The following is a 22,503-nucleotide window of genomic DNA, read 5'->3' on the forward strand; positions in this document are numbered from 1 at the left end:
CCCCCAAGCACACGCACACATTACTCCCCACTCCCCCTTTTTTTCCCTCTCTTCGTCTTGCCTCTTCGGTTTCTCCCTCTCTGTTCTTTCTTCCTTTTCCTCTCCCACCAAACGGTTTCTACACACCGGGTACAACCCCCCCGCCATTCCCCGGCCGCGGCTTGCCTGTCCGTGTGAGTGTGTGAGAAGGAGGAGGGTCTCTGTGTCTTCCCCCCCCCCCTCCCTCCTCCCTCCCTCCCTCCCTCCCTCCCCTCTCCTTCCCGTTTCTCTCTGGTGTTTTGCGGTCGTCGTCGTCGTCGTCACTGTGGGTCGTTCTGCTTTTCGCGTTGCCAAAAATACTTTCATTTGCCTCAATTGCTCTATGTCTCTCTTTCGGTCTGCATAGGTGCGTGCGTCTCGAAGAAGAATCCGTTTCTCGTCGTCACGCTCTTGTGATATAAGGAAGGGTGCGTACACACCCCCTCCTCCCCCTGTCCCTCCTCCCTCTCCCTCCCCCCCCCCCTTCCCACCTGTACCCCGTACCTCCTGGTTCTCTTCCCCCGTCCTGCCTCACAGCTCTGTTTCTTGTGCCGTCTTCCTGTGTGTGGCTCTCAATTTTTGTGGCGTCGTTCTCTGTGTATGTGCTTGCTCTCTTCTATTTTGATTTTCTCATGCGCGCATCTCTGTCAACGGACAGCTGATCGGTGATCCATAACTTTCTTTTTTTTTTTGGTCTGTAAGCGTGCGTGTAGGTGCGCGTGTGTGCGCGTCGGTCTACGTGTTCCCTTGAGCCAAACGCTTGTGTAAAAGGCAGTGGTGGACCAGTGCAACAGCTTTAGCCTTGGTGCGTCTCCCTCGCTCGGGTTTCCCCTTTCCCCCTTCTCTCTTTCTTTATACACACACACACACACACACACACACACACACGTCGAGTATCCGTTGAGGGAAGAGGAATGCACCATTCCTTCTCCCGTTCAACCTTCAACGCCGTTGTGGAGCAGTCGTCAGCTGAGGAGCAGCGCTCCAGTCGCCACGTCAGAGCTGACGTCGGCACCAACCTCTGGCCGGATGGGCAGCTTCCGCAACGAACTGTATCCGGTCAGTTACTCGACACCACTGCTGTGACTGTTGCACTAGTTAGAAGCGCCAAGTCGGAGCCCAGCACACCTCACACGAGAAGGCCGCCGGGGGCGCTCATGCCCCTGCTGCGTGGGAAGAACGGCACTCCGAAGGGTGCGCTGAGGCTGCGTCATAGCAGCGAGGAGTTGGATGGCTATTGTAGCTCCAGTGAGACATCCATGCCAGCTGAGAGCATCAACGGCAGCGGTAATAGCCCGGGCTACACAATGACATCGCTGGCAAACGCCTCACCTACTCGGCATAGAGGCGGTCGTAGCAAAACACGCAACAGTCTGTATTGCGATCGTGATCGCAAAAGATCCACACGCAACGCTCCCCACCATGCAGAGCGGCAGCGGCCTGCTGCGGCGAGCGTTGATGACTCGGCAGCGATGGCGGAGGGGTTGGGGGAACCAACCGTGCAGTCAGCAGTTTCTGCCATCATGACCACATCATCATCGATTGTTTCTAGTGCGAGTGACACAGAGCCCGAGCGCTCTTTCAAAGGGTTTGCCACATCCTGTCCAAATCCCATCACGGCCACCACAAATACGAAGACATCCCTGGCGATGATCTCAGCCGCGCTGAACGTTGAGAGTCGCGCCGCCGAGGCTATCAAGAGAGGTGAGGGCAACAGTTCCCACTCTATGCCACTGGGCGTTGTGGGCGATACGAGCGGCGTGATGCGGCAACGGGCACCGGTGGCGGTCGTGGATCACGATGAACTCCACGAGTCAACTGCGCTGCCGCACTCGTGGACAGCGTCGCGGTTATTGCAGTCATCCATCGGTCATCACAACGCTATGGTGGTGTCCATCGTCGATGCTGCGGGGGATCAGTGCAGTACGGTGTCGTCGCCCGTTGTGTCACAGCGTCTGCGCTCCTCCTCAGCTGCCAGGTCAAGTCAGGTGGGCGACCCTGTGGACATGAGTAGCGCGCAGAGGTTGCCAGCAGACGGTGCTTACGCTCCCCCTTCCCTCGCCGTCGAGCCAGGACGCCTTGCATCTACGGCTGTGAATCTGAGGAGGGGCAGCAGCAGCAGCAGCAGCAGCACGACAAGCGCCGTTGACAGCTCTTCTGCGCTCGCTGCCGTTGCCGCCAACTTGCTCCACGGAGTCACTCAAGGCCCCACTGGAGAGTTGAAGTCCGACAAGAAGCAAAGGATTCTACAGACAGGGGGGTCCGCCCCGGGCATGACAAGAGTTGCCAACATCACGGCGACGGCCTCAGCTAACGCGACGGTTTTGCTACGCGATGCCTCGGTCGAGACACCTGCCAAGCACCTGGCGGTTCCTTTGCGTACCCTCAATAGCTTCGACGTCTCCAGCTCTTCATCCGTTGGCGGCCACCACCTTTCCATAACTGAGGGGAGCGCCTTTCTGAAGCAGTCCGGCTCGCGTCGTGAAGAGTCTTTCTATAACGTGATTCGACCCTACCAAGAAACGCTTGTCCGGGAGGCCGTGCGGCAGGCACCGCACACCGTTGAGCATTGGAACCGCCGCCACGCCGGGGTGCCCTGCAGAGGCGTTCAAAAGGTCTTGGCCGCTACCCTTTCCTCCTCCTCCACCGCTAATCGGGTGCTTCACTCACCGCTGCACACCAGCCCCAGCTTCCAACTCAGCGGTGAGAGTGAAGATGTCGAAGGCGTTGTGGCCAACCCAGACGATGTGGCGGCCATGTGCGAGGCCAGGTGGGAGGCTTACCAGCTATACGAAGCTCATGACATGTCCAACCTCCATATCCTTGCCTCGGAGCAGCTGACGGATGACGATGCGGGGTGCGAACCTCCGCGTGGGGGTGGAGGTGGCGACGGCGCTGGGCGGCCCTCCCGTGACCGTTTCTCCTCACCGACGTCGCTGCATCAGGTGGACAAAAGCCTCGTCGAGTTGGCCGCCCGGCTATGGTGGACAGTTCGATTCCGAAACTTTTATCGCACGTCGTCGGCTGCCTACGAGGTTCAGCGACAGGCGGCTGAAGCGGCAGGTCTCTCCCCTCCGCCACTGCCGCTAGTGAGCTCGTCTTCGATCGAACGAGAAAACGCTGAGCACACTGGAGAGGCCGCCGTGGGCGGGAGCCCCGCCGTGGCGTTGCTCGCTTCCACCACGAGCGGTACCGCTACGCCCTGCATGGTAGGCTCCTTTGTCGACTCGCTCTCGGAGGGACTTGCCAGCGGTGCCAGCGCCGCGGAGCGGCGATACGTTCTCCAGAAGCACCGCGCTCTCCAGCTGCTCGCAGCCTTCGTGCCACGCTACCACGGCACCCGCCGCTTGCCTTTGCGTGACGTGCTCCGCTATGAGAGAGAAGGTCGCGCCACAGCGACAGCCGCCGCATCAACGACCGCCGCCGCGAAGGATGGCGTCGACCCGCTGAAGGTTCCAGAGGAAGGTCATGGAGCAACCACAGCGTCGTCGGCGGCGGCGGCGAAGGGTGAGGCACAGCACAGAATGGTAGACGCAGACGACGACGACGATAACAAAGGCGACGGCAAGATTTGCCGCATGATCATGCTAGAATACGTGTGCTACCGCTTCCGACACCCGTGCGTTATGGATATCAAGATGGGCAGCCGTCAGTACGGCCTGCACCCGGCCGCAGAGAAGAAGCGCAGCAAAGTGCTGAAGGCGAACTTGTCCACGTCGGCGCGGTACGGCATCCGCCTTGCTGGGTACCGCCGATGGGACCCAGAGGAGAAGCAGTACAGGTTCCGCAGCAAGTTGCAATGCCGCTTTCTCACCCTCGAGGAGGTGAAGAGCGAGATGTCAGATTTTCTCCACCACAGCCGCGAGATTGAGCACGTCTTTCGACGGCAACTACAGCGCTTGCGCGTCGCCTTCAGTCAACAGACCGTCTTCCGCTTCTACACCTCCTCATTGCTCTTCGTCTACGATGCCGAGGACCCTCTTCGGACGGCCCGTGTGACAATGGTAGACTTCGCGTACACGTACGAGTCGAAGGAACTCCTGCAGGGCGGTGACCCTGACGCTGAGTTCGACTACGATATCGGGTATCTGAAGGCGATCGATACCCTCCTCTCCCTTCTGGCATAAGCGGACATACACATACATATACACACACACACACATATATATATATATATATATATTATATACATGCACACGGCTTCGCTAGTGTCTGGCGTCACGGTCAGTAAGGGTGTGCTCTTGTGTACATGTTGAGGAGCGAGTCGGATCACTGTTGTTTTTTCTTTTCCCTGTTCAGTCAATTTTGTAAAGATCTCTCCGTTTTGCGTGTATCTATGGCGTATTACTTATTGACTCTCTCCCCCCTCCTCCCCATTGCCCCCCCACTTCCCCCTTCCCCCGTCCCCGGTGCGCGTGTGTGTGTGTGTGTGCCTTACCAGTGTGTTTCGATTGGCGTGTGGCCTCCGCTGTAAACTCTCATCATTTTTTCCGAGTACAACTGGCTCACACTCGGTTCACTACAAGTTCCCGCGTTGACCAACAGGATGACGGCATGTTTGCCATCCCCCCAATACTTCCTCTGGACGCCCCCTCTAGTCTCACGTTACTCCCAGTACTTGGCCCGAACCCTGTGTGCGATAGGGGCCACGGTGCGTACGTGAGATGCAGTATGCAGCCCCTTCCTATGCCGTCCCACAGGCACAGATGCAACATGCTGGGAAGAAAAAAACGCTTCTCCTCCTCCTCTGCACGCACGCACGCTTGGCTTCTCAAGCGATAGTGCAGAGTGTGTCGTCATTGGGCACATCTGTCGTGCTGTCTTAGTCTCCACACGCCTCCCTCTCCTCTACCAAACCTTTTCGCGATTGGCGATTCCATCCACGAACTGCATCGCACACGTACACACACACACACACATACACACACACGCATTTGCCAGTTGTACTCCTGCTCTCCCTTCTCCCCTTTGAAAGGCACGTGGTGCATCTCACATTATTATTAATTTCTCTATTTTTTATTGTTTTTTTGTTTACGGTGCCTGGTTACGCAGATATCTGCTTCCCACCCACTTCGGGTCTTGCGTAACACCACCACTACTCCACTCCTCTTTGTGTTCACATTACTGACCCCCACCCCACCCAACCAGACTTTTTTTTCCTCTTCACCGCGTCTTTTTGTCGAATCGTAACGTCTTCTCACCCCCCCCCTCCCCCTCCCTCCTCCCCATCGCCTCTGAGTATTCTCTTCTAGCCACAAAACTTGAGCCACTTGTATTTAGCCCATCCCCCTCCCCCCCCCCCCTCGAGTGCGCCCCGCGGCAGCAATGCTCGCACTCACCATCACTGGTCGCGCTTCAAAAGACCTCAAGGCGCAGGTACACTCGACTTTGGTCGACACAGCACAACTTTTCTCTTCCGCAGCAGCCGATGAGGTTGGGAAGGAGACGTTCGTGCTGTGCCTTGACTCGGAGGACTCTGCGGTAATGGAGCCGCTTCACCAGGGCTATCACTACCGCTTTGTCTGGTCAACGCAGAGCTCGATGGCGGAGCTGGTGTCTGCCGTGCGTGACCACCTTGACACAGTAACCCCTGCACGCACGCACCGAGGCCAGCACATCGGCGGTGCCTTCATTAGTACCCGCGGTGCTGCCGAGGCGTCGGACTTCCTGGCTGTTGTTCGCGACGGTTTGGCGAGCGATGGGGGGCTGTACATTCTCAAGCGGATTCCCACGATGCCGGCCTCGCAACTCTACTACCTCTGCAAGCAGCGGAATCTCCCCTACGTTGAGGCAGCGGCGATGATCTTGGAGCAGCTTGTAGACGGGAGTATCACCCCGTCCGTGTTGTATCCTCTGGTTCTCCAGGCTTACGACCGCAGTCGCTGGTCCGACAGGGATGACATTTGCCCCATCACACCGCTTCTTCGCGGTGAGGCGACTCCGCTGACTGAGGTGAAGGGAGCCACCACCTTGGGCGGACGTATCCACTCTGCCCCCTCCCCTGCAACGGCTCGATGGGGGGCTAATGTGTCGATCATGGAGCTGTTCCACGGCCCTACAGCCGCCTTCAAGGACTTCGCTCTTCAGCTCTTCCCCCGGTACTTTGGGACGGCAACGGTGGCACAGACGGAGGGCGGCAGGTATGTCATCCTCGCCGCCACCTCTGGCGATACCGGCGTCGCCGCCATCAGCGGCTTCGTCAACGCGGGCGGTCACTCGCAGGTGATGGTGCTGTATCCTATGCATGGGGTCTCTCCGGTGCAGCAGACGCAGATGCTCTCCTTCGACGACGGTGCGCGGGTGCGGGTCTACGCCGTCGACTCGAACTTTGACTTTTGCCAGCGCACCGTGAAGGAGCTCTTCTCTAAGGACTCTCTGCGCGACGAGCTGGCGGCTCTGAAGCCGACACCCGTTCGCCTTTCCTCCGCAAACAGCATCAACTGGGGTCGCCTCATTCCACAAGTAGTCTACTACTTCTGGGCGTACCGCCACCACGTGCAGCACCCCCCTCCGGGCTGGACCTTTGGCGATCCGATTGACGTGGTCGTGCCGTGTGGCAACTTTGGGAATATTTTGAGCGGCTACATCGCCAAGCGCATGGGGCTTCCCGTGAGGCGATTTGTTGTCGCTTCGAACCAGAACGACGTGCTCTACGACTTCGTGCGGACGGGTACCTACGACGTGCGCCACCGCACCTTGGAAGTGACGTCGTCACCGTCCATCGATATCCTGAAGGCCTCTAACGTGGAGCGGTTTCTCTACCTCCTGAGCAACGGGGACACCAGTTTAGTGGCGCGGCTGATGCAGGAGCTCGACACGGATGGCGTCTTCACCTTACCAGACAACATGCGCATAGCGATGCAGACCGACTTCACGGCTGGGCGCTGCAGCGAAGAGGACTGTGCAGCGACCATCAAGAGCATCTTTGAGTTATCGGGCGGCTCGCGACTGCTCGATCCACACTCAGCTGTCGCCGTTTTCGTTGCTCGGCAGATTCGCGAGGAAGAACTCTTGAGACGCGATCTCTCTCACCCAACGTCCACAGACACCGACGCCGATCTGCCGCCGCTGGTGATCGCGAGCACAGCCCACTGGGCAAAGTTTCCTGCGCCGGTTCTGCACTCACTGCGCGGCGAGGGAGCACAACTCGGAGGGAAGGCACCAACCGTAGCGGCAGCCATTCATCAAGTGCGCACGCTCTATGGGGACATCAAAAAAGCAGCCCCGGGTCAACAGGTGCACTCCGCCCTGTCACACGCGCTGGACGTGGCAGAGAAAACGGCGAAGGGGGTGCGAGCTGTTGACGCCGATGTGCTGGCAATCCAGGAGGAGCTGAAGGTCTTTGCCCGGTGCTAAGCGAGACGCTTTACAGTCGTGCGAACTGCCAAGCCGGAGGAGGCAGGGAAGCAGCAGCAGCAGCAGCAACAGCGATGACTCTCGTATTGAACTCACACAGGTCCACTTATACGTGTGAGCCTCTAAAGGGGAGGTTCAGAGTAGCAATGTGTGTGTGCGTGTCTGATCTGCGGGTCTTGATCAGCACATGTGCCAACACCAGCGTCCATCAACGGCCCCCCCCCCCCCCTCCCCCTCCCCTCACAGAAAAAAAAAGAAATTCTCAGCTCCTCCCTCCCCCCTTTTTTTTCGCCTATATTCCCTACGCACATGTCGCCATGAAAAAGAGAAGGCATACAACTCTGTGTGTGCGTGTTCGTAGTCTCCGGTGTGTCTACGCGTGTACATACTTGCGTATTAATATATCCATTTCCGTGTGTCGACTGCTCCATTGGTTGACAGGGATACACGAACGTGTGCATCTGCTTTCGTGCCACTCTTCGTCTCACTCCCTTTCGAGTTTTCTTTTTTTTTTCTGGCCTAATGTCCCCTTTCTTTCGCGTGAACGGCTGGAGTTCCCGGGTGACGGAAGAAGCACTCCCCCACACACACACACACACACACACACAAAACACAACGACCTCTGCGTGCGATGGCATGTACACCCTCCCCCTCCCCCTTCCCCTCTCCAATGTCTCCCTGACAACGCAGAGGCACTGCTGGTGGGGTGACAGAGACGATTACCCGTACGGCGTGAGGAGCTTGGACCAACCCGTCGCTGCAGATGTCGGCGGTGGAGTCCCCAGATGACGTTTTATCGGAGCGGCCTGCGAAGCGGGGGTCGGGTAGAGGGTGTGAGAGGGGGATGGGTGTCGTGCTGAGATGATGGAGTCGGCATGTCCTGGTCACGCGTATCTGTCGCTGCTCTGCACCAGGCGATGGGCCTGTGGAAGAGGCCGCGAGGGAGGGAGGGAAGGGGGAAGGGGGAAGGGCGATGCCAGCGTGCGGTGGTTGCACTCGCATCATCTTGCGCGAAAGCATTACGCTTCTCTCCCTTCCTTTTTGTTCCCTCTTTTTTCTGGATCGGTGCGTCTTCCGCCGGTGTCTTGTTTGCACCAGCGCGCGCGTGTGTGTGTGTGTGTCCGCTTCTGTGTTTCGTCTATTTTTTTTTTTGCATGCACAGAGACAAGTGGGGTTGAGCACACGGTGGCACACAGAAGCGCAGAAAAGTGTGCTTGAGGGGGAGGGGAGGAGGACAGAGTGAGGGCAGCTGTTTCAACGGTGCGCGTGATTGGGTCCTCGTGCGACTTTCGCAGCAGTGGAATCGAGCACAAAGCAGAGTAAAAAAAAAGATGGAGTGCAGGGCCGGGCGGCATAGGGGGGCTGGGGGTGGTGTCAGTCGCCTCTGGCCGAAGGGATACGTGCGTGTAGCACTCGGAACAGTCTCATATATATGTGCATGTGTGGTGTTTGTTTATAACCTTAGCCAGGAGAGGTGATATGATGAGTCCAGACGTTGCCGGGGGGGGGAGGAGGGTGTATAGGCGGGCTGGTGGAGCAGCAGCGTAAAAGACTATCAACTCCTCGACATTGGAGGGGAGAGTGAGGGGGGGGGGCGGTGCGAAACGAGGCACTCTCCAAATGAGCCACAAACAAACAAGGTGTGTGCGCGCCATTGGATCTGCATTCTCTGGCACTGTCATGTTCCTTGTGTAAAAGGAAAAAAAAGCTACGATTTTCTCTGCTTTTATTATTTCATAGTATTTACCCCCTTCCTGCCCCCCTCTCCCATCTCTCCCATCTCTCCCCTCCCCCCCAAATCGGTCTTTCTCTGCCTGCCTCACACTTCCTTGAATGTTCTGTTTTGCATCGTTTTATTTGGAGCGCACGCGCCAATTCTCGAACACATCGCAAACATGAGTCGTGCGCATGGGCGTATCAGGCAGTTTTGAAAGCCCTCCGCCCGCTTCTCCTGATCGCGGGGATATATATATATACACACACACAGGCACCCACACATACACAAATAAATAGGAAAAAAAAGCGGACATAGAGGGAGAGTGCGTGTGTGTGTGCGCACTTTCGAGGTCCGCGATGGAATGGCCGCTGCTACGCGTTCCGTTCGCCAACATCGTTGTGGAGGAGGGGGAAGGGGAGAACGGCGAGGATGATGTGGGCTTTGCGGAGGCGCACCGAGTCGAAGAGGCCCGTGCGGCTGATGGTCTACCCCACGAGGTGGACACGGTGCAGCAATCATCACAGCAGTGCGGCGACAACTCCGTTGTCATGCCTTCCTCAAATGAGCATTGTATGCACACGTTACGTAATGCCACCCCGAGGTGGCACACATCTTTGGAATCCCCAGTCAGCGACACGGATTGTAGAAGCAGAAGCGGATCCTGTAGTGACAACCGTGGGCAGGTGGTTCATGCACTGCGACTAGCACTCACCGATGCTGCGGCCGTGAGTACAATGGGCTCAAATACTTACAGCTCCGATTCAGTGGGAAAAAGCCCAGCATGTGTCAGCCGCACCCTGCGGCTTGGATCAACTGCAGGACCTTCGCATGCGATCACTGAGACCTTAGCCCAACCCTCAGCACCACGCGTGTTGTCCACTACGTCCTCGTCACGGCGGAGAACGCCAAAGGCCAACACAGTGGCAGAGAAGACTGTAAGGGGTACAGCTTCGTCAAGGAGAACAGCGGCGGCAGCGACCGTAGTGACGCGCACTGCTGCTGCTCGTCAGTCGCGCAGAGGTGGAGGTCACACCGATGAGTCGCCTTCCAAATCTAACGATACACGGCCAATGGGCCACTCTGCAGTATCGGACTCAAAGGCATCGCAACCTGGTGCCTTGAGGCCTCTAGCGTCGTCGCCGCTGCCTGCCTCTCCGGAGGAAAGGGCAGCCGAGGCACACCGGCTCGCTGTGCAGGCCACCCGCCCGGCCAGCATCTCCCTGTGCTTCGACTGGTGGATGTACTTGTGCTACTATGACACCCACGCGCTCTTCACTTCGCAGTCAGGTGTCTTCGAGGTGCCGCTGCGGCCCCTCGCCACTGCTACTGCAGGCATGTTCTACGCGGAGCTCACCCGCTGCTTCGCTGTGTGGCGCCGCCAGCACTGGGACTCGCTCGTGGTTCTGCGCGGCGCTGAGCCGCTTGGTGCCGGTGCGCGTCGCCGAGGCACTTCTTCAGCGAAGCACACAGTACGCAATCCGGATCTCCTCGAGTACGCCAACGCGGTGTGGTATGAGGGTCTTCGGGTACAGCGGCTTATGTCTCAGCTTCTGCTTTCTGACAGCTCTGGAGACTGGTCGTTTGAGGTGGGTTGTCGCGATGCCGTACTCACCGCACTCGGAGCCCCGCCATCAGCGGAGTGGCCTCCATGTGCTACATCTCCGGAGTCTGCCACTGTCACGCCTCCGTATTCTGTGACACCAGTCTCTCTCAGCGAGGTGGCGGGCACAGCTGCCGACGAATCCACTGCTCTTGTGACGGTGACCCGCAGGGCCACTTCCCAGGTGATGCGAACTGCAGGAGGTCTTCTCATCCGCGTGCCTTCTGCAGCTCGAACGCTATCGCTCCTTCGCGTACTCGACATCTTGTGGAATACGCTGCCAGCTGCCATCGCGTTTCGCATGCCGGTATCGGAGATGGAGGCACCTGGCTACTACCGCAGCATCCGTGACCCCGTGAGCCTTTGCCAGTTATACGAAGAAGTCTTTTGTGGGATGACTGCTCCAACATATCGCTCTTGTGTGCACCAGCGCGCTCACATTACCCGACAAGCGCTGGACCTTCTCGAGCGGTCAGTGAGTCATGACGGCAGCGAGAGCGCTCTAGGAGAAGAGGTTCATTCGCGGTTCTTCAACCGCACTCACCTGCGCGAACGACTTACTACACTGAAGTCCAACTGCGACAGCTACAACGGTGCCGGGAGCGATCTGAGCCAACAGGCGAGTGCGTTGCTTGGCGCGGGCCTCAAAGCGTTGCGAGAGGCGCAGGCTGAGGATGACCGACTTACAGCGTACCCGGTGCGAGAGAACGCGCACGCGAGGAAGGCGGCGTTCACCGGGCCAGACGAGAGTGTCACGCCACAGCCGTACGCCGCGGGCGCGTCCCTCCTGGAGGAGCTGTCGAGTGAATGGTTCCCACCCAGTACAGCGGCAGCCGTCGTGCATCCCAGCCTACGGAGGTCTCCTTCAATAGTCGAGCCGACTGCTGGCGACAACGGTGCAGCTGAGCCAAGCCAATATGGTCGACATAAGCGCGTGCTGCGTCTACTCGCAGGCAGCCCTAACCATGTTGCGGCCAGTGCGTCATCTCTCGCCGACGCCGACGCCGCCGCCGCCGCCGCCACCACCACCACCACCACTGCCCAGACTATGGACTTCTGGATGCAGTGCGACGACTGCGACACATGGCATAAGTTGGCCACGCGCCTCCATCCAGTCCCCGACACGTGGTCGTGCAGCTGTTTGGGACTTGCTTGCACACCGCTAAAAAAGAGACACAAGGCCGCTAGAGGCACTGTCAAGAAGGCTACCAGGGAAAAGCCGATGGGGACGAAGGTATGCACAAAGCGACGTTGTGGAGTCGGAAGCGCTAAAAGGATGAACGGCACCACTGCAGCTTCAAGCGCTGTTGCGGCGGCTCCACACAGTATCAGCCCACAGCACAAGGACGGTGATGGTAGTGATGATGACAGCAATGTCCCACTCGCGCAGATGTACCCTGTGCTGACCGGAGCCGCTACCGTCGACGCCCCCGAGAAGCCACAAAAACGTGAACGGTCAACGTCACGGAAGCTGCGCACCACTCGAGAGCGGCCAGAGAAGGCGCGTGTGGGTCTGTCTACACCGCTGTCTTCCTCATCGACGTCGTCGTCGTCGTCGTCTGAAGGCTCTTCCTCCTCCTCCTCCACCTCCACTGCCGCCTCAAGGAGTATCAGCAGGAGTGCTCATGATCACGACTTGGCGCCCCACTCCGACGCGATCCTCCGCGACGGTGACAAAGGCAGAGGAACACCCGAGAAACATGACCGACTCGCATCCCCGTTAGTAAATCGGTCTGCTGTCGCGGCCCACAAACTCTCAAGGGGCGTTGCAGCGACCCGCGCCGTCCAAAATGCTGCTGTCGCCGCAGCGGTAACGCGTGTCTCTGGGGCCGGCGCCTCCAGTAGGTCAGGCAAGATATTACAGCAGTTGGTGCAGGCAGTAACGGAGCTGGAGGGGCGTCGGCTACAGGATAACCCGTTTGATCAGCTAAAGGAGATACGGAGAATAGAGAAGGCGCTCAATGCCATGGACTGAGTGCGCTCACAGTCATCGCTGCGCATCTCTGTGCGTGTGTTGATCCCCCTCCCCCGTGTTGATCCCCCTCCCCCCGGCCCCTCTCGAGTTTACTCGCGAGGAGGCACCTCGTCACACGACTGAAACATCGCGGTAGTGCCGTTGTCCCCCTACATGGACTGCAACCAAACACACCATAGCCCCCCTCCCTCCCCTCCCTCCTCCCCATAAACAGGAAAGAGCAACGCTAAATAAGGACAAGAGCGCGTTGACCCGCTCATACGGCGTTGGGCGTGCTGTGGCGACCACCGTTTCCCCCACTCCCGTTGCGTCCATTTGTAGAACGCTCGTTATCAAGTGCAGATCGATTTCACTTCAACACCAGAGGCGGCTACACCTCGGAGGCCCCCCCTCCCCCCCTCCTCCCCCTTCCAAAGAGAGAAGAGAATGTGTGCGGTCATCAAGGACACATTGCCTTCTCCACAGGTGATGTTTTCCTCAGAGGAGGCCCAGTCTATTCACCAGGTCTCGTTTGGCGTGTGGGCCTTCTTGCCTCCTGCCAGCTTTTTTCTTTCGTGGCCCTCTCTTCCTGCAGCTCTCTCGCTTTTCTCATCTCAGTGCCCCTCCCCCCCCCTTTCCACCTCGCCATTCCCCTCTCGTCCACCCATTAGCCACATCCACATCCACCTACACACACACACACACACACACCGACGCGCACAGACAGAGTAGATTCACCTTTAACCACATATTTACATATATAGACGTACAGATACATATGTATACACGTGTATCCACACCCACACACACCCACACAAAACGCCTGCAGATAGTTGGACACACACACACACACACACGTACACAGAAACCAACACGCACCCGCACTCACACCCCACGATCCATCAACGTGTGTCTAGAAGTGGATCGGGGGGGAGGGGCGCACGTGTGTGTGTGTGTGTGTGCGTGTGTTGCGCTTGAACGTTCTCCCCCTCACTCAGGGGTCTGCACTTGTTGTTGTTGTTACTGAGAGGGACACCACCAGCTTGAGCCCGTGGGCAGAGCCTCACTTGATGTGATTTCCCAGTTGTCATTATTCACACGACCCTCAGAAAAAAAGGCAAGGGTCACACGAAAAGTGAATCATAGTGGAGGGGCCAACGTATCCCCCTTTCCACAGCAGCGGTGCCTTCACAGCCTACAAAAAAAAAACATCTACATTCACTAAAAAAGCTGTGGTGCAGCCATGCAAAATACTCATCACCGAAAAATCGATGGGCACCTCGATCGCATTGAACGCTATCTTCGTCACGCGGTGCCAGCACCACGGGCACGATGCGACCCACCTTCACTAGACGAGGTGCCTCGCATCACTTTACCCGTGCACAGCAACCACGAAGACGCTCCTTTGTATGGCTCCACCGACAAACAAGTAGAGCTGCGGGCCAATCTGGCATACAGGGCATCTCTACCCTACACAGCGCTTTCGAGGGTGTCCAGTACCCTTGACGCTCCCCCACCGACGCATAATCCTACAGTGGCGAGGACGACTACACCGCCTCGCATCGCCTCCGCTCAACCACTCCCGTCACCGCTGCTGGGCGCTCGCCGGGTACTGCTTACAGACATTCCAATATCGACCTCATGGTCCAAAGAGCAGTCAGGTTCCCTACCGGAAGCTACACCTCCCCACGCCGCTGCTCCCCCGTCGTCCAGAAGTAAAGCTTCATTCTTCTCAAAACGCCACGAGGCGAAGCGGTTGTGCAGTCGTTACTGCAGCAACACCAGCAACACCAGCAGCGCTGGCAGTGTGACACCCGAGAACAGGGCGGCATTGGCATTCAGTGCCACCGATGCCTCAGGCTCTCTGGGTCAAGTACGGTGGCGCTCACCGCCGCCACAGCCGCCGTCGCCGTCGCCGTTTCGATGCGCTGTTGCCGATCCCCACGAATCAGCGGCCTGTGGCGCGCGACGCTGCATCCTCGACTCGCGCACCCCATCGCCTCTCGACTACTCCCAGGGAAGCAGTCGAGGCCGGAGCTTGGACTCCACCTTGGTGGGCCTCGAGGAATCTCCACGGCCCACGTGTCCAGTACGGAGACGGAGACACCAGCAGAACTTCGCCCGCTATCCTGGAAGCAGTCCTGACCTCAACCGGTGCTCTGCTGATCAATCACCGCCGGTGCCGCAGTCTTCGACCGCTGACCGTCTTCAGAACCAATGTGATGTAGCCGCCCTGAAACGCTCTACACGCACCCACGGAAGAACCCCGATGGTGACATCCTCCTCCACTGCGTGTGAGCTCTCCTCCACCCTTTCTTCACTGGGGGGAGGCCCCCACCCAGAAGAGACGCCGTTTAGTAGGCGCCTCCGCCGCATCGATGATCTTCTCAACACCACAGCAGCACGTGACAGCGGCATCTGTGGCTACAGACGGGCGCGCACGAGCACCCAGCAACAAGCGTGTCAAGACCACCATCCTCCCTCGTTTGCATCATCAGCGTGGGAAACATCGCCACCGCTGAAGACCAGCACTGCTAAAGGGATGTCATCAGTGGCGTCAACAACGCAGCCAGCGAACACATCTTCTTACCTTTTTGGGGATGTCAACGAACCCACACACCACCAGAACCTATACCCCATGCGTGCGGAAGCAGCCAGCGGGGCCGATGTGCCGACACCGGCGCGCCGCGAGGCGTCTACTGACGCACTCATGGCGACACCCGTGCGTGCGGAGGCCGCCAGCGGGGCCGATGTGCCGACACCGGCGCGCTGCGAGGCGGCGACTGACGCACTCATGGTGACACCCGTGCGTGCGGAGGCCGCCAGCGGGGCCGATGTGCCGACACCGGCGCGCCGCGAGGCGTCTACTGACGCACTCATGGTGACACCCGTGCGTGCGGAGGCCGCCAGCGGGGCCGATGTGCCGACACCGGCGCGCTGCGAGGCGGCGACTGACGCACTCATGGCGACACCCGTGCGTGCGGAGGCCGCCAGCGGGGCCGATGTGAACACACCGGCGCGCTGCGAGGCGTCTACTGACGCACTCATGGTGACACCCGTGCGTGCGGAGGCAGCCAGCGGGGCCGATGCGCCGACACCGGCGCGCCGCGAGGCGTCTACTGACGCACTCATGGTGACACCCGTGCGTGCGAAGGCCGCCAGCGGGGCCGATGCGCCGACACCGGCGCGCTGCGAGGCGTCTACTGACGCACTCATGGCGACACCCGTGCGTGCGGAGGCCGCCAGCGGGGCCGATGCGAACACACCGGCGCGCCGCGAGGCGTCTACTGACGCACTCATGGCGACACCCGTGCGTGCGGAGGCCGCCAGCGGGGCCGATGCGCCGACACCGGCGCGCTGCGAGGCGGCGAGCCAAGACACGGGAAGGGACGTGTTGCAAAGTGCCGAAGGTGTCTTATCTGGCGGACTGGGGAACCGTGTTCCTACTAGTTCTTCAGAAGAGCCGCAACACCTGTATGTGCCGACCAGTAGCGAGTCGACAGCGCTCATGTCAATGGACGTTAAGGATCAGGTTTGCGAGTGTCGTGTTTCTGGCAGGGGCCAGGTAAGGAATGAGGATGATGTCAATTGTTCGCGTTGTTTGGCAACTCGTCTCTGGGCCAGGCGGCAAGACACACAGGTCGTGGTGGAGTTTCGTGCCCTTCGGAGGCGCGAACGTCAGCACCGGCTGAGCCTCTTGAAGCGGGAGGTGGAGGGACGTTACGCGATTCGTTTGTTTGAAGCCAGTGACGCTGCGGATGTCGCACCCGTGTGGCCGCAAGGTGAGGAGGAGACGGTCACGGCGACAAGTTTCACGCTTTCCTGCTCTTCGTTGCCGTTCGTGGGGGCGTCGCCGCGGGATGTAAGCGACGAGATGGGCCGAGGGACTATCACCAATGAGCGTGTGGCGGATGAGACCGTTGTGGTGGTGGGTGTGCATGGACGACGTGCGAGTGGCAACATCATGATGAGCCGCACACCATTAAGCTCAAGAGGCAGTATGGATGTCAGCGACGCTGTTGATCCGCAGCGGGATGTGAAGGCGGGTCTTGGGGCTCACGAGGCACGAAGAAGGGTGTCGCCGTCTGAGGCCGGAGACGGGGGTGATGTAGTCTTCGCGGGTCTCTCTGAAAGTGCCCCCTTCACTTCTGCAGGGGAGGTTGCAGTACTGAGGGCCGCTCTTGAGGAGGCAGAGCCAGTAGAGATGTACAGTCCTCATGCTGCACCTCTTCCAGGAACCCCGGACCTGGCCGTGCGCGACGCTGAGCGTCCTAGAGAGGCACTCACGCCAGAAGACGCGATCGCCCGGGTAGGCGACGAGTACACACGTCAGAAGACAGAGCATCTTTTTGGACTTGTGAACTACGCAGATACAGCCGACTTTGCGACAAGGCTTACCGCTGCAGCAGACGGTAGCGCACCGACGCGTTTTGCCGTCAATGTTCTCTCCTCTCACGGGAAGAGCTCGCCCAGCTATAGCGCCGAGTCTTTGATGGGTGCACCAGCCGGCGAGATGAAGCGCGAGGTCGCACCGGCGCCGCAACAGAGAGGCAGTTGCGGGGTACCCAACGTCTTTACCCCCAGCGTAGCAATCCCACGCTCACCACTGCTACCGGATGGACAATCTTCCCACTCCCTTAACTTGTGGACTCTAGATAGAGGTGAGAGTGAGGGCAGCGGTGGTGAAGAGGAGGCCATTACTGCAGCAGGGGGCGATGAGGGAGGCCGCAGCGGCAGGAAACATCAAGACTTCATGCACAAAAATAATTGCAGCAATCCGACTGGGTCTTCAACCCCGCCAGAGGTCGGTGTGCTCCCTCTCAACACCGCAGAAGCACCAAAGGGCAACAGAGACCCATGCTTATCACTTCCCAGGGGGTGTAGGCCGACGAGAGGGGACAGCAGCAGCAGCAGCAGCAGCACCTCGAGCTCCTCCAGTGCTGAGTTCATGGTGAGACGCATTGGAGCTCAAACAGATATGTCGACACCTGAAAACGCAGCTGCATATAGCACTGACAGGCAGAGAGCCACAGAAGCTGTGATGCACGCTGACGATGCTGCAGAGTACCCTCCAGTCGCGGCGGTGGGCTTGAAGAGCTCACAAGCGAGAGCCGGAGGGTCTTCGCTCGTCAGTTTTGGGGAGGCGGAGGATAGTGGCGGCGGCCCCAGAGAGAGTCGCAGCGGTGCAGACGAGGGGCACGACCATAGTGATGGTTTCGCAAAATCTCGTGACGCTGTAGGGCTCATGGAGATGCCGAGCATCGGGGTAACGGGTGCCTGCGTTAATGGGGGCGACCACCGTGAGAGCAATCCGCGCCCCTTACATCCAACACCGCAGTCAGCGGGTTCACTGCGACCACCGCCACGTGAGACTGCTCGCGCGCGCGCCGATATGCCGGAACCGGTAACTGAGGATGCAACAGCGTCGACAACGAGCACCAACTCCACACCGGTACATACGCCTTTGAGCCACCGTGATGGGACACAGCGCAGCACCTCCTCTTGGACTCGCGGCCAGGCAACCCTTACGGCGTTTCATCATCACGATGGGGAACCGCTACACTCGGGACGGGTCGCACACATCCCGTCCTCATCGGCTGCTGCGTCAGAGTCTGTCTTCTTCTCACTGCCTAGTCAAGGCGCTTCCCCCCTTGCAGGCAGCGACAAAACGCCAGAGCACCGGCGGCAACGGCGGTCCTGCTCTATTGAAGAAATCATGTCTCCTGTTCCTCGGCGCACCGAGGCGGTGCCAGCACCGCACGCGTTGCACCAACGCCCATGGTCCCAGCTTCGCACCGATGCAGGTGTTCAATCTACCGTAACGGGAGTGTGCTTTCTTAGAGAGGCGTGTCACGGTGGCCATTCATCTGTCACAGATGGCAGGGCTCGCCCTGGTTATGACAGCCAGCGGCATTTGATGAGGGATGACGTCAGCAGCTGCGCAGCTGACAGCGGAGAGTCGAGCGAGGATGTGGCACACCACCCCACAGCGACGCCAACGATCTCGAGGCAGCCCGCACACTCGTGGACAATCCCACTAGACTATACTGAAGACCAAGGTGGTATGGGGCATCGAATCCCCCATGAGGCGTACGCGGTTTCTGGTACCCCTGTCCTTTCCCCCCTCTCTCTTTCCGTTGTTGCCGACGGGGGCACGTGCACCTCAATGAACAAATTACATCGTCATCAGCAGACCCACCGCCGCGCGCGCCGCTGCTTGCCTCCCCATCTGCGCCCTGGTCGGCCGTGGGCGCACCTCCTGACGCGTGGCCTACGGACGGCATTGAATTCGAGAAGCAACAGCAGCAGTTGTACCGACACCAAAACCGGCAACTACAATGCTAGAGAGAAGGCCCACGCGCCACCAGCACAACGCAGAAAGAGCACTGACGAAGCGACCTGTGCCGATGCCTGCGTTCCAGCTCACCCCACGGGGTCATTGTCGTCATCTACATCCTCCATTGCGGATGCGCTATCTGCAGTGCCGCAAAGATCTGGACCGTGGTATGTTGCACCTGCACGACACCGCAAGGAAAAGAACGAAATGGGGCTCACAGGCCTCGCTAAGGCCACTTGGTGGCAATCCCGTCGCTCCGCTCGCCGTAGTAGAGCGGCACAACACGCAAGAGAGAAGCGTGGGGGTGTTGCGGGAGCACGAGCAGGCGCCAGAGATGACAGCGAGGATGGACGGCAGGAGGCGGCGCTTCCCGCATCAGCAGCGATGACAAATGCGGCCTTTCGCACCACGTATACCGCATCAATGAGGAGCGACCGAGGCGGCTGCACCGCTGATGCTGCAGCCGGGATCGGCTCGCTACGGCGCGCAGTTTTGCCACCGACGTCCTGGGCTGAGGAGACGTCAGGCATGTCCTGTGGGAGACTGAGGTATCTACATCGGCAACGGCAGGCAGCTGGGCCCACGTACGTGCAGCTGCATGAACGGCGGCGCTCCTTGCACCGTAAGGCGTCCCCGAAGGTCTGGCGTTCCACTAAAGTGATGAAGGTCTGCAGTGCAAGTTGCATACGTACACGTCAGGACACCTCTACTCCCAATCGTGAGGGCATCCGCCACGCAAGTGCGGCGACCAAGGGCGGCACAGTCGTGTGGCGGCTAAGGGTGGCCCCGCGGCCGCGTTCTACAGAGGGAAGACGTGCGGTTCAGCCTCAAGAGCAAAGAGGGTTTCTCTTGCTATCGACGCCCCATGCAGCGCCCGCTCATCGATCGTCCGCGCGCTGCCAGGAGCTGCTTTGCCATTTAGTAGCTGCTGACCTCCGCGGCGGGGTTTTGGACAATGCTTCGTCAAGCGCTCTAACGGACGTGGGGTGTCCGCGTGGGAGCGCAGCAGAGAGTGCCCGTGCTAGTGATGTTATTCGAGCAGAGTCGCCGCCGCCGCCGCCACACATGGAGGACACTGCTCCTCCTCGTACACTGCCATCCCAGTTGATGAGGGATGATACAGAGGAGGGGCTCGACGACGGCGTCACGCGCGCTTCTGCTGCGTATACCGCTTGTAACGCTTCCCCAGGTCTGGAGGAAGCGTTGTGCAGTTATGAGGGTGTGGGTGATGCGTTGTGGGTACCACTGGCTCCAGCAACTTGTGATATCATCCCCACTGGATCACTCGCTGGAGATGGCGGGCCCGCCGCTCTCACTTCGCCATGCGTCGCTCCTGGTCATGTGTCACCAACAGCAACTCCTCCCGGAGGTGCGGAAGGCGAGGTCCTCACAGGCAGACGCGACGTGCATCCCGCAAGGCCGTCTTCGCTGACAGAAGACGGTGATGAAAACGCGAAGCCTTTTGATACTTCTGGCGGAACGACCTCGACTACTCATCCACTCGAGATGACGCTTGGCATCGCTTCTTTGTTCCACGGTGGCGTCAGTGCCACAGACCCAGAGTTGTCGAGGTCCAACCCGGGACTTGATTGCAGCGAGGCGCCGCAGGTCTCACCACCTACTCCACAACCCCCCCAGCAGCCCGAGGAGGTTTTATTGCAGTGCGCCCTCGCCGATGTCACCGCAACAGCTGCTTCCGGTGTCGTTGATGTCGAGCAGCACCACCCGGCAACCCTAACCGCGGAACTGGCTTTGTCCATCCGTGGGGACACGGACAAGAACGATCTCCGGGAGCAGCGACATCCACCGCAGGCACTGTCCCACTCGCATCTACGTGAAGGGGGCCTCGCCCATCATCTACCACAGCTAGCCCAGTTTTCTCATCCATCGCCAAGGGCGGCGTCAGCACTCCGGGCCGCAGAGCCATGCATACTTGCACCCAACGCAGCAAATAGTAAGGGTAGCACCACATCCCCACAACAAGAAACGCAAGGGCGACGCAAGGTGCTGGAGGACCGCATCGACCGACTAGAGGCAGCACTTCTGCTGCGGTCGCAGCAGCAGCAGCCGCAGCTCGCCGAGCGGCCTCGCCTCTCCGACGTCAAAGGCGGCGATGACAGCGAAGAGGTTACTGCCGACTACTTTGAGGCTGCAACGGATGGTGTTGAGGAAGCTCCGTGCAGCGCCCGTGCGGAAGTCGTAGAATTGGGAGTCCGTAACCGTCCGTTTCCCCTACCGGGAGGAGACCAAGGCGGCCGTGGAGGTGCCGGTGATGCTGAGGGTGGCGGCGTGCGTGCTTTGCAGGGAGAGGGGATAGGAGCTCCAACGAAGGACAGGGGGAGCATGCCGTGTGCGTCGGAGACACGTGATAGCCGCCCGCTCGCGCCAAGGTCCGCTATTCAATGGACAGCTAGCTCTTCGGTCAGTGATAGCGGTGCCAAAGCACGGCGTGCCGCGCCCCTTGCGCTATCGACGGGCGACATCACTACCCCCGTTGCCGGCGGGGGTTCGGAGGCTGTCCCCGAGCATGGCGACCTCCGAGTCGCAGTGGTTCCCTTCGACTCACCAGGTGTAGCGGGAAACCAGAGCTGCTTCGAGGCTGTCTTTCCGGTTCCAGAGACTCACTCTCCAAGCGCGGCACCTGGTGCGCGGAGGGCGTCGTACACGCGGCTCGCAGACCGTCGCTACGGTTCAATGGCGACGTCCGCCGTTGCGAGATCGACAGATCCGAGCTACAGGCGCGCCACCGCTTCTTTTTTGATCAGCGCGGATTGGCGCTATCAACGCATGTACGTGGATAACGTATACTTCCCGCAATCGACGACCAACATCCCGTTGCAGCGCACCGAAGCGGTGAGCGAAGTTCTCTCGGAGGGTAACGTGTGGTCGGAGGCCGTCCGTGATGCACCAGTGGACCTGCCGCACAGCGCACGTGAATCGACCGCGCAGACCGATGTCGCTCAGCGCACCTCCTCTGCAACCAACCGCAGCCTTGACTTCTTCGCATGTCGATGTATTTACTGAAGTAGGGGGTGGGGTGGGAGGGAAGGGGTGGGGGGTTGGGCGATGCAAGGCGATGGTTTTGCTGTGAAAAGCAAGAAGGGGAGGAGAGGGGGGGGGGAGTGGCGCCTGTGCAATCATCTATGATGATTACCGTCGCGCGTACGTGAAGGGGGAGAAAGTGACGCGAAAAAAAGTGAGGTCCCGGCGTGTGAGCACGCTATTTGCTATTCTTATTTCGTGTGTGTGTGTGTGTGTGTGTGTGCGTCAGTTCACACCAATCCTTCCGCCTTCAACAAGAGGGTCCACCACAGCCGCTGTGAAAAAAAAAACGCGAACAGGAGAGCTCCTCTAATCAGCTTGATTATGTCAGTCATTTTTGTACACACACACACACACACACACCTACACGCACTCGGCTACGCTTGTCCTCTACTTTTTTCATCTCCGTGTGTGTGTGTGTGTGTGTGTACAGGATTGACCAAGTCTTGTGTCTCTGCCACATGTATCCCCATTTCTGC

At 59.3% G+C, this 22,503-nt stretch overlaps 4 protein-coding genes across 4 annotated transcripts; all 4 read left to right on the plus strand.

The window, feature by feature from the left end:
* Positions 1–1,541: 1,541 nt before the first annotated feature.
* JKF63_06680 (uncharacterized protein) lies at positions 1,542–4,373 on the plus strand (the record flags this gene model as incomplete). The annotated part of the gene is made up of 1 exon (XM_067902629.1): positions 1,542–4,373. The coding sequence occupies one exon, from the start codon at positions 1,542–1,544 to the stop codon at positions 4,143–4,145; it is 2,604 nt and encodes an 867-aa protein (XP_067758522.1). The 3' UTR covers positions 4,146–4,373.
* Positions 4,374–5,343: 970 nt separating this feature from the next.
* Positions 5,344–7,374, plus strand: JKF63_06681 (uncharacterized protein; the record flags this gene model as incomplete). Its single annotated transcript, XM_067902630.1, has 1 exon — positions 5,344–7,374. One exon carries the CDS (start codon positions 5,344–5,346, stop codon positions 7,372–7,374), a length of 2,031 nt encoding a protein of 676 aa, XP_067758523.1.
* Positions 7,375–9,447: 2,073 nt separating this feature from the next.
* Positions 9,448–12,666, plus strand: JKF63_06682 (uncharacterized protein; the record flags this gene model as incomplete). Its single annotated transcript, XM_067902631.1, has 2 exons — positions 9,448–11,668; positions 11,708–12,666. 2 exons carry the CDS (start codon positions 9,448–9,450, stop codon positions 12,664–12,666), a joined length of 3,180 nt encoding a protein of 1,059 aa, XP_067758524.1.
* A 1,222-nt stretch (positions 12,667–13,888) lies between these two features.
* Positions 13,889–22,006, plus strand: JKF63_06683 (uncharacterized protein; the record flags this gene model as incomplete). Its single annotated transcript, XM_067902632.1, has 2 exons — positions 13,889–14,239; positions 14,270–22,006. The coding sequence occupies 2 exons, from the start codon at positions 13,889–13,891 to the stop codon at positions 22,004–22,006; spliced, it is 8,088 nt and encodes a 2,695-aa protein (XP_067758525.1).
* Positions 22,007–22,503: the final 497 nt, after the last annotated feature.

Source organism: Porcisia hertigi, chromosome 14 (assembly GCF_017918235.1).
Source record: "Porcisia hertigi strain C119 chromosome 14, whole genome shotgun sequence".
Lineage (NCBI taxonomy): Eukaryota > Euglenozoa > Kinetoplastea > Trypanosomatida > Trypanosomatidae > Porcisia > Porcisia hertigi.